Source organism: Fistularia commersonii, chromosome 23, assembly GCF_037954325.1.
Source record: "Fistularia commersonii isolate RoL2024-O1a breed Wild chromosome 23, RoL_Fcom_v1.0, whole genome shotgun sequence".
In the NCBI taxonomy this organism is placed as follows: Eukaryota; Metazoa; Chordata; class Actinopteri; order Syngnathiformes; family Fistulariidae; genus Fistularia; species Fistularia commersonii.
Genome location: NC_141306.1, coordinates 3981304 through 3998003, shown reverse-complemented (window position 1 = coordinate 3998003; position 16700 = coordinate 3981304). Strand labels below are relative to the sequence as shown.

General features: G+C 43.2%; 1 protein-coding gene across 1 annotated transcript; it reads left to right on the top strand.

Annotated features, from left to right (window-relative positions):
* The first annotated feature begins 1223 nt into the window (after positions 1-1223).
* Positions 1224-13201, top strand: mapkap1 (MAPK associated protein 1). Its single transcript, XM_086170602.1, has 12 exons — positions 1224-1394; positions 2671-3167; positions 5509-5598; positions 5994-6142; positions 6449-6621; positions 6697-6873; positions 8560-8669; positions 8876-8983; positions 9076-9216; positions 9680-9817; positions 9986-10083; positions 10614-13201. The coding sequence occupies exons 2-12, from the start codon at positions 2885-2887 to the stop codon at positions 10734-10736; spliced, it is 1590 nt and encodes a 529-aa protein (XP_086026728.1). The 5' UTR covers positions 1224-1394; positions 2671-2884; the 3' UTR covers positions 10737-13201.
* Positions 13202-16700: the final 3499 nt, after the last annotated feature.

Here is a 16700-nt window from a genome sequence, read left to right as displayed (position 1 = left end):
ATGTTTAACATCAGGTTTGAAGAGTGAGTGCAAAGCTGAACCTCAAGTGGAACTAATTTCAACTTTGAAAACACTTCTTTGGATTGCTCAGACTTTTCTACGCAGTGCATGGAATTGAAGCCTGGCCATAGTCTATCGCTTAGAGTTCATGTCCCTTTGTCTTAAACCCTGTTTGCTGACTCTTGCTAAAAATTTCTTCTCAAGATCCTGGATGCTGGAATTTTTGTTGACAAATTGATCATCAACAGTACAGTCGCTAAAATCCCCATCCATGATGGACCTCAACTGGTTTATTACCCTTTATTGATGATTAAGCTGACTTTGACTTTGACTGTACTCCACATAGACTGTGCATGTGAACTCTTGAACCGCAATCCTACCACGCTGTACTTTATTTCTGTCCTTATCATATACAAAAGCCAAGCCATGTTTTGTTTTTTTTTGCCGTAACACAAAATCAAAATCAAAATCAGAATTGCTTTATTTGCGAAGTAATTTCACGACAGGGAATTTGCTTTGTTTAACTTTATTTTATTTGTATTTCTTATTCTCCCTCCTTCCCACTATCATCTCTTATTGTTATGTTTTACTTGAAACTCTGTTTTCCTTCGAGATAAATAAAGTTGTTCTTATTCTTATTCCTATTCTTATTCTTAACAGTGCTAAACAGACAGCATGCAACAGGCATTATATAAAGTGAAACAAACAGCGCAATAAAGTTACTATTAAACCTTAAGGTTTGCCAACAGACAAGCAGAAGCTCAATTTATTAGGACAGCTCCTGCTCTGAGTCTGGAGCTCTTAAGAATATCATCTTTATAAACTACCAAAGGCTGATATTGGAAAAAAAAATACTACTTGTTGTAATACTAGGTACAACTTTGTAATAATAATAATATTAACTTTTATTTAAGATCCTTATTCATCACTCAAATACTTTGTCAAGATTAGGTGAGTTAGTTGCAGCCTTGAGAGCATAACAATCTATTAATGTTTTGCATGGGCTGAATTCCATTATCTATCTATCTATCTATCTATCTATCTATCTATCTATCTATCTATCTATCTATCTATCTATCTATCTATCTATCTATCTATCTATCTATCTATCTATCCATCCATCCATCCATCCATCCATCCATCCACAGGGTGTGTCTAAACTCAAGCAGCCTTTAATTGTGAAGGAAATGAACCGGAAGTGAAAGTGGCCTGTTAGCTTTAGCCGAATGATACCACAGAAGCTAGTGCATGGGCTTGCTGCTTTATGATGATTTTACTACAGTACAGCTTGAATATGTGTCCGATGGAAGGGGTCGTCGTCACAGCTCAGAGTGTGTCGAGATGAAATGGGCAAAGTGGACACGTATTTCCCTCGTCGGCTCTAAGTAATAAAGGTAGGACACCCGTCATAAACTAGCGGCTATAGAACAGCTAACCCCAACCACCTAGCATAAACAACTTTGCTAGTTAAAACCTTTCCCATCCACGGTAAATGTTATCAACTCGCATGTCGGTAGCATCTCGTAAAGCTCAAGTTAACTCATTAACACGTCTGGGTCAACATTTAGCCCACGATTCAAACCATAGAATAGGAAACGCATGCTAACATTAGCTCCTGGGAGTTGTCACCAGTTGGATGGAGGCAATCAATTTCAATTATAGGGTCCGTGTTTTCTATGGATATTTATTAAATGCATTTACTGTCTCGCCTCAAGTGAGAACGACGCGTTAATGTTTTCACTTTTTACATCAATAAACTCTGGAGATGGTTTAGTTGTTGCCCTCTGCCCGGGAAGCTATCAAAAGTGCTTGGCTTTTAACATAATGTGAATTTTATGATACTAACAGGGATATTAAAATATCAACACACTCAGCTGATCGTGTTACGTTTTCGTGGCTTGAAAAGACGTTATTTCAGTTTGTATTTAGGCTGTGTATTTGTTTAATTAAGGGGAATTTTGCATGATTGTGTTTATTTTGCCATTGCACACTGCTCTCATTTCTGTGTTGAAATGATCAACAACACCGTGTTCAGTGTAAATATTGTCACACATGAAGGTCAGAAATGTTTTGAGGATTTTTTTTTCTTTGCCATTGCAAATGTACAATGATGGACAGTTTGTATCGAGTTGTCATCATTGACTAGCTGTTAATGTAACACGTTGTTCCATAGTTGTTTCATTCCCAACTGCATCACCACTTGTTGACTCGACTCTCGCCCATCAATCCCATATTGGCTTTACCAGCAAAAGACAACTTTTATATTCACGTGGGCGTCATGCTGCTTCTTGGATTTTTTCCATTTACATTATTGACTCACGACACAGGGATAACTTTTCACTTTGGTTATAACTGTGAGACTTTTTTTTCTTTATTAAGGTGAACGCGTGCTTATCTTTCCAGAGTTTGCTATCATGCCATTGAGCCGGTTGCATGCAGTGTTATTATTGTTGGTCAAGGTTTCATTCTTGAATTTATTTTAAAATACCACTCCCTTTGGCTATTTTATCAGCAGCATTTGATTTCATCATTACCATGTATTAACATTTGCTGACAAATATTGCTCGCTACCGTCTGTTCCTGTATGAATACTGACAATTGATTTGATTTGCCACCCTTTTTTTTTTTTTTGTACGATTATGAAATTATGCCAAAATGCCTTTTAAACAGGTACCCGCACTGCTCCTGCCTTGGAGCAGAGAAATCCAGAGAAGGCGATGGAAGCGATGTCTACTCTCCCCTTGTCAACACCACCTGCTTCATCAGTCTCCCAAAGAGAGTGAGACTGAGAGCAAGATAAAAAGGATCCTCTGGCACACTGCTTAGACGGTGAGGCAGTAGAAAAATATCCAGAGCTCTCAGTCTGTCTTATCCACCAAGAAAAATGGCCTTCTTGGACAATCCTGCTATTATTCTGGCCCACATCAGACAATCTCATGTGACCAGTGATGATACTGGAATGTGTGAGATGGTGCTAATTGACCAGGATGTGGATTTGGAGAAGTGTCAGCTGGCTCTGGTGCCAGGTAGCAGCTGTGGGTCAGCGGGGTCAGGCTCTCTGAGCGATGGCGGCAGCAACATGGGAGAAAGTCATGCCTGTGACTTGTCCCAGTCCATGGACATCACCTCTAGCTGGGACTTTGGCATCCGACGGCGCTCCAACACAGGTAGGCTCCTGTCCTTGTCTGCCTGCTTTGCAGGGCAGTCTTTCTGTCAGGCAGACCGCTCGCCATTATTTTTTTAGGTGAGGGTCGCCAGAAAGCCTGTTCTGCTGCTGTTTGGTGGGTTTGTGTTTCTAATACGGGCCCTGGTGAATGAACTGAGGCTCAGGCTAAATTGTGTGCTGTCAAAGCTTGTGGCTGTACAGGGGGAAGTCATGGGTTGTTGATGTTAATTTTGTAAATCTCATCAATGAAGATGCAGAGATCAAATTAACTCTGATTAACGCCCCGTGTGTCCCATCATTCCTCATCAATCAAGGATCAATTACCATTTGTTTTTCAAAACAAACACGTGGGGGTTGTCGTCAGATCACTTTTGAAGCCGGTCTTGCCATCTTTTTATGTTCTTTTTGTGCAGAGTTACATGCTTATCTTAGACCTATTTGATGCAATACAGTCAACCTAACAAATGAATAGGGGCCAGCCCTTTTACAAGGATATCAGCATTTTCTCCAGCGTTCATCATAACAGATGTTACCATTTTAGGATTACACTTGTTGAAGTCAACAATTGTCTGCAAAACCAAATTTCTTCATGGACTGGTCCATTCAGCAACACGTGTTGCTCTGAGAATTTTTAATGTGCGTCCAGGTACTGGAAAACTGCTCTTTTCGAAATTGAGCTTCTGACACATGGGTGTCGTTGGCCACTTGTGATCATTTGGTGGCCACACAATATTTAGTGTTTTCATCACATCAGCTTCAGTTGTCTCTTTTTCCACGGCTTTTCTGGATGCTGAATGAGCATCGTGCAGAAAAGAGATGTAAGCAAACATGCCAGCCGCCCAATAACTAAATTCTGTGTTGATCGAGCGCAGCTTTCTCAGTTGATATGCTTCGATGTTTTATTTTGCGCTTGCACTTTAAATTACTTTTTTTTTTTTTTTTTTGCCCTTTTTAGAATTTGCTCCAAACAAATTTCTAAGGTTGGTGGAATGGATTGAAATAGAATCAATTATCAATATCACCATGATATGATACCAGCTCCTGGTATCCTGACCATAGTTAAATTTGGTCTTGCTTCATCCTGCCTATTTGATTCTTGAGTCATGCTGTGCTCACAAACCTCCCCCATCAAAAAAGTAGCATTGAGTCATGAGCCTCCACTGCCTTCACACTCGTTGGGTCTCTGGCCCTGAATACTCTGCACCCACTTGACACCTTTTTTTCTTTGGATTTCTTTGTTAATCGACAGACGGTGTGAGGGTTGTTTTTTTTTTTTTTTCCTTTTTTCGATGGACGATGTTATAAAGATCTGATTGCTCAATGCGCTTTGGATAGATTGTTAAATCCCAATGTTTGGGGTCTAATCCGATTCAAATCAGTCAGCAACTGTGTTTGAAGCGGCATGTGGGTGTGCAATATATTTTTAATATACTTACAATAGAGTTAGTTAATTGGACAGAAATTTCAGCTATCCAGTCCACGGTTTTTATGCCTGTGTTGCTGATTGAACAATGTGCTTCCTTCAAAATTTAGCATTGGGGCTTTGGAAGTGGCGTTCAAGGGGACCTTCGCTCTTAGTTTTGCCTAGAATGCTCTTGAGACGAGTTTAGTATAAATGCTCATGTAGTGCAATTGTTAGGCTACATCCACATTGATGGGACTGAATCTATTTTCATTTTGAACATATACATATTATGTTTATAAACCCCCCAAAAAAGGACATTACTATTAGGGATGCTGTTTCTCTGGAAAGACAAGAATAAAGACTTTCGGTGACAATAAAGACTATATCTATATACTTTTAACAGTCAATGTGGGTTTGGGGTTCGAGGGAGTCCAAAGGAAGGCGCGCTGTCTCCTTTTGGCTCCCTTCATTCTTGCACTGAGTTTGGTGGAGTGCTGGTCGTGGTTGTGGGATATGGGTTGAAAAGCTCCGGCCCTCACAGCCCAGTGGACGGCCTGGGATTGGGCGCTGACCTGTTGTGGCTGTTTCATCAGGACTCCAACAAGACAGCCGTGAGAAATCCGGGGCTGCTGGTAAGAGGAGAGGGAGCAGAAAATGTTTTTATTCTGTACGAGTTTTTACTCAAGCCTCCTCTGTCGGGGAATGTCAATATCACGTGGAAGAGAATCCCTTTTGGTCTTCTTGTGTTGTCTTTTCCATACTTTTCTCAATGATGAAAAACCACCGACAGATAAAAATGTGCTTCAAATCATCATGTACACTAGTCATATGCTATCGATGTGAATTACACAGTGCTGACTCATCCATCACCAGGTTTGTCTAGGCTATTTTTTGCTCAAGTGTGACTGTAAATGTAACACTTTATTCTTATTCATAGCCCAGAGGCTTGAAAGGCTAAGGAAGGAACGACAGAACCAAATCAAGTGTAAGAACGTTCAGTGGAAAGAGAGGAGCTCCTCCCAGTCAGGTACTGTTTCTTGCCGTTTCTAAATTCACCCCTTCTTATTGTTTCACGGCTCATTTCTCAGCCAACCTTTCCCTAAGAGACTGTTTCTGATTTTAAAATACATTTCATTCTGGATATGAATGCGAAGGACTTTTTTTTATTTCTACATTTTCGGCAATAACCACAATTTGACACACCACCTCTGCCTCGGGTAAGCGGAGTATCTTTTCCGCGCTGTGAAGTTAAAGTTTTTTTCACTCAAGGCCCTAAGCCAAAGCAGGAATCACCTTTCTAAGGCCCTTCTTATTAGCGGCACTTGCCAAAGCGGTCAGAGTATTCTATTCTCATTCACAAGTGATTTACAGCCTCAAAAATACAGGGCTGCAAACGTGTTGGTCATCTGTCGTCCGTTTCAGTGGAGGACCTGGGGTCTTTGTTTGAAAAACGAGATTTTAAAGACCGACCGCGGACAACAGGTACCAAATCTACCCTTTCCCTCCGACTGGAGCAGTGTCCCCAGCAGCTCAACAACCCCTTCAATGAATACTCCAAATTTGATGGCAAAGTGAGTCCTCCTTTTTTTCTTTTTCTTTCTCCCCCCAATCGTCTCAAGCAACTTAATCCGCAGAGCAATTGATAAAACAAGGTGACGTTCAGCTAAACACCACAATTTTCCCACTTACTGCTGAACGTTAAACACTGGTGCCTGCAGGCTGGGGAATTCATCTGTTGTGTTTGTTTTATTACTTTGGTCGCTCATTTCAGTAATTTAATCAGCTACTAATTGCATTGTTGGCTGTCGGCATTGCTAGACATTTGCCTTATCGAAGTCCATTTTTCACTCCGGCCTCTCTCCTCACCCTCGTTCCAGGGCCACATTGGCACCACGGCGACGAAAAAGATCGACGTCTACCTCTCGATGCAGATGGCACAGGAGAAGGTCCACCCCATGACGGTGGTAACCATAGCGAACGCCCGCGTGCACGACCTCATCGGGCTCATCTGCTGGCAGTACACGAGCGAGGGACGAGAGCCCAAACTCAAGTGAGCCCGCTTCTCTAGACGAACGTCACGGGCGGCAGCGTTCTTTGTGACACCCCTCTCGTTCCTCCTCCGCAGTGAGAATGTGAACGCGTACTGCCTCCATATTGCAGAGGACGACGGCGAGGTGGACACCGACTTCCCCCCGCTGGACTCCAACGAGCCTATTCACAAGTTTGGCTTCAGCACACTGGCTCTGGTGGAGAAATACTCCTCGCCCGGCCTCGGTTCCAGGCAGTCGCTGTTTGTCAGAATGTAAATAAGAACCACTTAAAAGCATCCATCATTTCATATTATACACTGACAATACAGCTTTTACCTTTTCCCTATTTATTGTATCCAGGCACCTCAAATCTGGTAAATAACTATTTGGTTTAAAAGTAGCCACAGGGTTCACTGCTTCTTGATTTCTGTTATAAGTCATTGAAGCTAAAGGAGGTGATGTGTAGATTTAGAAAAATGGTACCAGCTTTGTTGATGATTCACAGGCTGTAAATCCATAAAAGCTTTTTTTGAACATATTGTGGTATTAATGGTGTGACATGTCATGCACAGAAGGTGGAATAGATCCATCAAAACTTGTTTCAGTGCGGATTATACACCTTGCTGTTTTGGATTTTTCATAATAAAAGGAAGACACTTTCACATCAAATTAAAAAAACATCCAGAACGTAAATGTCTCCTGGATTAATGTTTATAACGCAATAGGGAAAGAAGACGTGAGCAGAGGGACGTCAGCAACGTTCTTATTCAGATGCAATTCGAGCAAAGGCGCTTTTGTGTAAAAGACTGAGGAAACAAATTCCTAAGGATTAACAACTTTAGTCATTCACAAAGTGTACAAACTAATGAGATCCCAAAGTTCCTCTAAATGTCAGAAACTTCATCAACATCTCTGTAGTAACCAACCCTTACATGGTTTTCGTTATCCTTGACTTGATTGTTAAAGGTGCGATTACAGTATTTGCCCCCTAAGCTGTTGTCCAAAGTCAGTGATAAAGAAAAAGCTTTCGTTTGAAAAGATCGCTCTAAAAAATCATAAACGACATCAGTTTTCACAAATTCGAGTTCAAATATTTCTTTATGTTCTCTGTGGGAACCAGCTTTCACTACATGAACCACAGTGACAGAAGGTTGTTAATGCCTTTTCTATGCCATTACAATCGCAAAGCTCAAAGGAAGACACATCATTCCATCATATCCTTTACAAAAAGCAGAAAAACAGCAACTGGATGACGTCTGTCAGGGTAAAAGCCGCAGAGTCTCCTCATTTGCCTGAGTGGCGACTATGTATATTTTATGTATGGATGTATATATGTGTGTGTGTGTGCTCGTGTGCGTGCGTGCGTGCGTGTATACATGTATATATGTTTATGTGTATGTACGTATTAGTGTATATCTGTTTGTGTTTGTGTATGTGTATATACATGTGTGCATATATATATATATATATGTATGTATGTATGTGTGTGTGTCTGTGTATATATGTGTGCGTATATATATATATATATGTATGTATGTATATATGTGTGTGTGTGCGTGCGTGCGTGTATACATGTATATGTATATACGTTTGTGTATATACATGTGTGCATATATATATATGTATGTATGTATGTATGTATGTGTGTATAGGTGTGCATATATATGTATGTATGTGTATGTATGTGTGTGTATATATATATACATACATATATATATAATAAACATTCAGGTTAATGTGGTGCCTTTTAGGCTGTAGTGTAATTAGCGCCTATAAAAGAATTCAGGCTTTTCTCCGGCAGTGAAATTCAGCAGCCCTCCAGTTATTTAGCACAAATTTAGAACGTCACAGTACAAAAGACCCGACTGTCAAATCCGCGCCAACTTTCCGGGGCCTGTGTTATTTAAACGAATCTCCACCGTCGCCCTTAACCTCTCCTCTTGTTTGATGCTTTTCAGAAATGCTGCACATGGTTTCTCTCTCATCCCTGTGGACAGTCTGAAGGTAACCATGAAGGAGATCCTGCAGAAAGCACTCAAGAAGAGGAAAGGCTCACAGAAGGGATCAGGTGCGCACATGTTATGTTTTGACAACTCACTGTGAAAGTAGTAGCTAGAGGAGGTCTGTTTTCTTTATTTAGCACATCCCGTGTTTAATTTTGGAGAACCAACACCAAAACAAGATTGAATTTAGCCCCGAGATGGGTTTTCCAGCATCAGCAGCGACGTGAAACCGAGGTGATCTGTGTTTGCCGCCCGGCTCATTTGTCAACAGGGCCCATGTATCGTCTGGAGAAGCAGATGGAGCCAAACGTCGCGGTGGATCTGGACTCCACCCTGGAGATTCAGAGCACCCTGGAGTTCTGCCTCGTCAGAGAGAACAGTGAGCAAACCCACAAAATCGTCGTAACGGATCCCTGCCAAAGCAGTGAGCCGTTCTGAAGTCCGAGAACCCTTTTGCTATCCCTCCCCCAGGCTCCCGGGGTGAGGAGAGCTCTGAGGAGGACCCTCCCATAGACATCACCACGGTCCAAGACATGCTGAGCAGTCACCACTACAAGTCCTTCAAGATCAGTATGATACACAAATTGCGCTTCACCACAGACGTCCAGCTCGGTACGTGCCTTTAATAGACTAAAAGCAAAAATACTGACGTTTTCTATCCAGTAATAAGTCTTAAGAATTGTCTAAAAGCTGTATAGAAAGTACAGAAAAATGTTGTCATATGTTTGATTTTTGTCCCTAGGCAGAAAGTTAGGCTATGCAGTGTGTGTGTGTACGTTTGTGTATGTCTCTGTCAAAAAAAACAAAAAAAAAAAACAACTCACTAACCCAAGCTTACTGTTCTGTATATTTCCTGTGCATCGTATATTTGCAAGTGTATTTGCAGTCCCTATGTCCTCTATTGTAAGTCGCTTTGGATAAAAGCGTCTGCCAAATGCAATGTAATGTAATGTAATGTAATGTCCCTTTTTTCTTTCTTGCCCCAAGAATTCTCATGAGCACTGTTTCCTAGAAAAACCAATCCTCCACCTCTCCCTTCACAGCCGACTTGTGAAACCTATATATTTCTCGCCAGGCATTTCGGGAGAAAAAGTGGAAATTGACCCCGTCACGAATCAGAAGGCCAGTACCAAGTTCTGGATCCGTCAGAAGCCCATCTCCATCGACTCGGACCACCTCTGTGCCTGTGACCTTGTGGAGGAGAGGAGCCCCAGTAAGCGACGCCGCGGCTCCATTCTGGCTACGGCCTATTGACATTTCAGGAAAACCCCACCCGCCGCCGCTGGAGATCAGCAGACGGGGAGACACCCGCCGACAATTCTGTGCATTTTGTCGTTTTCTTTCCGTCTCTTTAGGCTTAATGTTCCTCTGTGTCTCGCAGATCATGCAATATTTAAGCTCACCTATCTCAGCAACCACGACTACAAGCCTCTTTACTTCGAATCTGATGCTGCTACCGTCAGCGAAATCGTGCTGAAGGTGAGTAACGACTGGATGTTTTTTTTTTTTGTTTGCTAAAGAAGCTGACGTTTTTTTAGTGTTTGAGGCGTCCATCATTGTGTCTACCCAGTTGCACCACGTTGACATGATTCCCGCGTTTCCTTGTACAAAAGTGTGTTTCTTAAGATCTACTGGATCCCAAACATTCAAACCCGCGCTGATGGCGTCAAAACTCATACATGTTGTGTGAGGATTTTTCCTTTTTTTTTTTTTTTTTAAAGAACATACATTAGATAGTCGGTGAAGAGGTGGATCGGAGACATGTTAGAAAAATGTGTGTCCACTTACAACACGTGGTCTTTGAATTTTCAGCAGAGCGATTTATATCTGGCAGCATCTCATCATGTAGGTATGAAAACATACACGTGTGAACGGGATGTCATCACACCCGGAAGATGAGTTGCTCTAATGCTAGCTTTGTTTCGGTCACCAAATTACAATTAGGTGTTTTTAATCAGTGAACAGACTGCGCGATCACGTTTTGCAACTGAAGTGCTTTTCGCCGACAGGTCAACTACATCCTGGAGTCGCGGGCCAGCACCTCCCGGGCCGACTACTTTGCCCAGAAGCAGCGGAAACTGAGCCGTCGGACCAGTTTCAGTTTCCAAAAGGAAAAGAAGACGGGCCAGTAGGGAGAGACTGAAGCCGCTCAGCCCACGGTTTGTCTGCGGACGGACAGACAGACGGACAGACCGACCCCAGAGAAGGCCGGACGTCCGAGCCACCGACCGAGTCTGGCTTTGCAGCACGTGCGGAGTGACGATGGAGTCACAATCGGAGCACGGAGAGCAAGAACCCGGGACCCGTGTCTCTGTCTGCTGTGCCAGGTGGAAGCCCCTGGAGCTCCTCTTTAAGCAAAAACGAAATGTTTTTCTTTTTTTTCTTTTCAATTTTTTTTTGTCTTTTTTTTTTTCAAAGACAAGAATCTTCAAACGGAGAGTTTTCGGGCGTGATGTTACGATCAGTGTTTGTCTTTTCGCTGCGTCTAAATTTCTATCCTCCAGGATTAACTTATATGGTTCTATAATCCCAGCAGATAAAGATAAGACAGAAAAAGAAATATCTTTATTTAAGCAAAAGACTACCCTCACATTTTTACTGTAATTTAAAACGGATTAAAGATAAAGACACGTATTTAAGATATCAAATTGAGACACAAAGATGAAATATTTTGTGCCTTTTCCTGCCTGGAATCTAGATAGCAAATCTTGAAAAATCTTGTCTGTAGCGCGGATTCATGACGGGTTCGGGAGCATGAAAACTTGTCTCCGAATGAAAGTTCTGCTGAGATGAAGAGAAAACATCCAACTTGTCTGGCGGCCATATCCTGAATGTTCATACGGGGACACATGCTGTTGATTTTTCTGCTACACACACACACACACACACACACACACTTAGCGTACCTGACCCCATCTTTCGCATCTTTCTAATCCCTGCTTCACCATTCCAAAGGTGGAAGGGCTGAAATGAGCAAACTTAAGCACAAGGTTTCTGCCCGTGACTCTTTTAACGGACGTTTCTCGGCAACTGGACGAGTTCTGGTGCTCAAGGTCGCTGGTGCGATGTGAAGCTGCTGCGTCTACGGTGACACACACACACACACACACACACACACACACAAGGTTAGGCTGGAGTTATGGTACGCGTCCGGCCTGCTGCTGGTGATGGTCAGCTGTTATCCAGAACAAACCCAAAGTAGGTCAGCAAAAGTGGGACACAGATTGAGAATTTTGTATTTCTTTGTTTTTAATGTTTAGGCTGGTTGCCCCGCCTTTCCACGCTACCGTGGATTGGATTATGGGATGTCAAGCAGCTGGTTTAGTCCATATACATGCCTATAAGTCTTAAGGGACCCTGTGGCGTTTCAGGCAGCACATATAGTGCAAAGTAGAGCTTTTTCTATGGTTTTTTTTTTGTTGCTTGTTTTGTTTGTTTTTTTTTTCCAGGGCCAGAGTCATTACTACTTATGCTTGAAAGCTGAATTAATTCTAAACAATTTAGGCTTCATGGTATTAATTAACAAGCACAGACTGTGATATGAACACAATGTGGAATCAATGTTTGTTAATTATAAAGCTTTCAAAACAAAGCATTCTGTAACCAGAGAACTCTCGGAAAAATACTAGCCCATATGGTTCATGAATAATTATTCATCTATAAGCCGATTACCAATCATTTCTCCTGATACTGAGCAGAATTGAGGTTTAACTTATATTTATTTCATTTTTTTTTTCTGTCAACATAGGACATGGTGGGACTAAAGCAACATGCATGTCTTACTCTGAAATCCAGTAACCTTTCAAGGTCTCATGGAACTGGGAATTAAAAGAGACCGTCCGTGGAGTCAATTTGTATCTTTAATTCAAGGAGAGCAACGTCGGCTTACGATTAGACAAGTTTTTAAGTATATACATATATATGTGCGTGTATATGTTTATATAATTGTGTGCATGATTATTCTACGGTTGTAGAGTTGACGGGGTTTGGCTGCAGGTGAACTCCACAGGGTAACATCAGGCTTCACCAGTCTGTTCAGAGCTGCTTGTGTGTGTGTTTGTGTGTGTGTGTGTGTCTGCAACAAGTCCCCCAGGATGTGGCAGCTATCGAGCGTTTGCTTTGACCCTCCCGGGGGCCTTGACAAGCCCCCCGCCCTTTTGTTCTCTGCAAAAAAACAACCAACGCTGGATTAACAGACCTCATCGTGCCGCCGGGGATGAGCCAGGTGAATGGCAAGTGTTCTCTGTCTCAAGTTTAAAAAAGTTTGTCACCCCTGCCCTACAGCAAAAGTACTTGAATAATGCATTAATTTCCAATTATTGAATTCTTTATTTGCTATTAATGATGCTTAATTCCTTAGACACCCAACATTTGAGCCAAGTAAATGAAATATTTGCTGTTAGTCACAAGTTTGACTTCAGACTGCATGGCTATGTGTGCGTCCTGAAACATTTTTCTGTATCTGTACTCTGGGAATTGGGAGGTGGGTTTCCTCCACCCAGAACCACTGCAAGATCTCCAGAACATAACAACACGAAATCAGGAAAAAGCACGATGACATGAAATGTGCAAATAAATAAATTCCTGTTTTCTACCGATGTCTGGATTTCATTGCGGACCTTGCGATCCTATCGTTCTGCTCAGATTATGGTTTGGTTTCGTCTTCTTGCATCACCTAGGAGGCTAATTTCAACACGTTGCTCCAAAACGTCTTGCTTTGCGTGCCAAACGGTCTGTCCAGTTTGTTTTGGGAGTGGCCCTGGCCTTCATCCGACTCATTATGGATGGTTTTCGATTTCGATTCTAAGAACGCGGCTTCTGTCTCCACTGCAAAGGTCATCACCGATGTCCAGCTGATAAGAAGTCACTCTCCGTAACACTTTCTGCGCTGAATTTCTTTAGACTCGGTGAATATTTCCATTTTTCCCACGCACCGCCAAAGGGGAAATACTCAAATCGCTCCCCCTCATTCCTCTGTAATCATTTCTTTCATTTCCTGAAAGCCCTTGGCGTGTTTCTGCTCTGAAAAGTGGCCTTTTCTCGGATCCCGCCTTTGCACCAGGTCGAAATCACACTCACCTGTTTCGAATTGCCCCATTATTGCATTATTTTACCTCATTTGAAGCCCTGAAATGCTCTTTTCCTGACTATTCCGGAAGCCCCGGAAAAGCACGAATGTACGCATGTTTCCAAAAGTAGTGCAAAGGAACAGTAAAACAAGTTTCACTTTGTGCTCGTATTATCTCTTACTGTGTCAGTAAAGCCTTATTTTTCTAACACGCCCATACTTTTTGGCCATTTTTTTTGGGTGATACTGCTATTGCTATTCAGTCAATAACTTTTTTTGTTTGGCACCTTATTTACCTATTTTTGATACATTTCAGGCGAGTAGTCAGCTAAAGCTTTTTCATATAGGGAACCAGACGCAATTATAAAGAGTGCATTTATTTTGTCTCCTGTCCTACCTCTTTAAAACGTGCAATGAATGACCAACCACTTTTAATTCTTTTTACTTGTAGTTGCACCGAAACCGCCGTGCATCTCCTTTTTTGTGCGCATCAGCTTTTTCAACCCCTCATTCATTCTCTCCTCACACCTTCCCTTCATCCACCCATCCATCCATCCATCCACCTCCAGGCTCTTCGGGTGCTGCTGCATAATAAGAAGGCAGATATATATTCTTTTTATTTTGACAGCCAGACCAGCTCAGCAAAATAGGTTCCAGCAGCTGCGGCTTGTTGGTCCAGAACCAAGATCCACATCAAGCTGGAACTGGGGGTCGGACAATTGTAAGCAGAAAACTGAAAACTTTGTGACTTTGAGAGGGAAAATGAGATGAAGGTTGTATCTCTTCTGCTTTATCCGAGGAAGAAGAGGATGAACAAGTCTGACTGCTGTCCATCATGATCGTCAGCGTGACAGGTTATGAAAGTTGTTTATCAGGGCTTGAATATTTGTTTGACTTTCTTAAGTACTGTAATATGTGGTATTTTAGACATTTTTAGTCATTGTTGGATCTGTTTAAAAGTATATCATTCTGCGCAAGTGAATTCTTAAACAGCCATAGCGCCATCTAGTGGTCAATACTATTATAACACAAACACACTTGGACTTTTTTTGACCTATTGGCCACCTTGGTTACGGAGAACCCCCCCCCCCCCAAAAAAAAAAAAAAAAAAAAAATTAGGAGGTTTATTGTCAGTAACAGTCCAACCCTGGTCAGATAAGATCTCCACCTCCGCACTTATCGATTCATTGTCACCCGGGCCGCGGAGATGCCGATGACCACGCGACACGCCAGAGCTTCGTCCCGGCCCCCGCCCTCCAACCATCACACTGACTTCCATGGATTGTTTCCCAGCCTGGAAGTGCCTTTTGTCTCGGTCTCCATCCGGGCAGACAAAACTCCCGATTATGCTATGCGTGCACACACACACGCACACACACACACACGCCTTCACTAGCATTCATTTAAAGTTTGCCAAGGAGGCCGCTCTTCAAAGACGTGGTGACTGGTGTGTCAGCCAGAGCACAGGGGAAGGGGGGCTTTTTTTTTTTTTTCCTCTCAAGATGAGGGAACTTTATGACCTGTATAATCCTTTGTCTGTTTCACGAGTGAACAGATCTGGCTGCGGTTCATTTCCGGACGCCGCTGCTGCCGCGTCACATGCAGTCCCAGCGCTCTGCGGTGGAAGATGCAATCTTCCAGGTCATTTGAATCCCATTTTGATCTCATTTACGCCCTTTAACTTGGGGATGAATCAATAGGGATGTTGAGGCGGTGATGCCCGAAGGAGCCCCAAAAATACCGACTAGGCTGGGCCCGCCCCTGCGGAATTACAGTAAATGCAGCGATTGGCAGCGGGAAACAAAACGACAAAAGCTGCAGAGTGAAGAATATAAATTTTGCAAAAGTTCATCAAACCTCTGAAACAACCCCTTCACACGTTCCTCCGTGGGTGGCTGCGGTGACTCACCGACTGGTTGTGTATTTTGACTCCGGGGGGTCCGGGAGCGCAGACACGGCCCTCAGGTAACCGACACGCTTCCTTCACGCCGAGCCGACTCACTGTCGCCTCGCGGCATTACGAGATAAGAAAAAGGCCCGGCTGGTTAAGGTCATCTCGGATAATCTCCGTTAAAGGAACGCTCGGTTTGCGCGTCGCCGCCAAAGGCCCTCCAGGCCCCCCTCGGCCTCCCGCTGGTGACATTTTGGCTCGATGTCACTTCCTGGTGTGCTTCCTAAATACAACAACTCAGTCATTTTTGGGTTGCTTTTTTAGCCCTTTACACTGAATTATTCACCGTGTTATTTCAACGTTATCAAAAATTCTTTACCCACATGAATGTTTCAGGAGTAAGGGAGGGGTTTGAAGACATTCGGAGGAGCGCTCATCACCGTGTCCTTCAGAACGTGCAGAGACGATATCTGGTCCCAGTCCAAGCTGGTCGGTCCTATTGTGCAGCAAAGGGAGCGCCTTGACGCCCGGCCAAAACACTACTTTACCCATTTTCCCCGGGATGGCCTACATTCGGAGTGAATGCTCGCTTGTTGGGTTCTCAGGCTCTCCAGCATTGACGGGGCCCACGGCAGAGCCGCTGCCTTGAATGAAGTGCGGCGCTCTAATGCGCTGCACTTATCGGAGCCTCCGTTGTCCTGTCAGACCGCCAGCAGTTACAAAAGATGCTGAGCTGAGTGGCCGGAGGGATTAGGCCTGCTCCATTTTACTTTTCCACCCCGACTGCTTTACATTCTTTCACCGTCCTGACCTACATTCGTTGTTAGCGCGCAAATCTGTAACAAAAGGCCACGCCTGGGGACGGTCAGCGATTTTATTGATCGTGAAATCGAAGGACGAGCATCGGGGTGGTGGCGGTTACCGACACGGAAGGGGCTGCAGGGGCGCGCCGTGTAGCCTCGCAGGCGCCTCGCAGCACTTTTTCAGTCAATTTTGATCAACGTGGACAGCATTTAAATAAAATTCATAACATGTCGCACCTCCAACTTTAGCATGCTAGCTAGTATTAGCCAACAGCTAGCATCCATTCATTGCCAAAGTAGCTATTGAATTTTTTTGGTTGTTTCTGTTATTTGT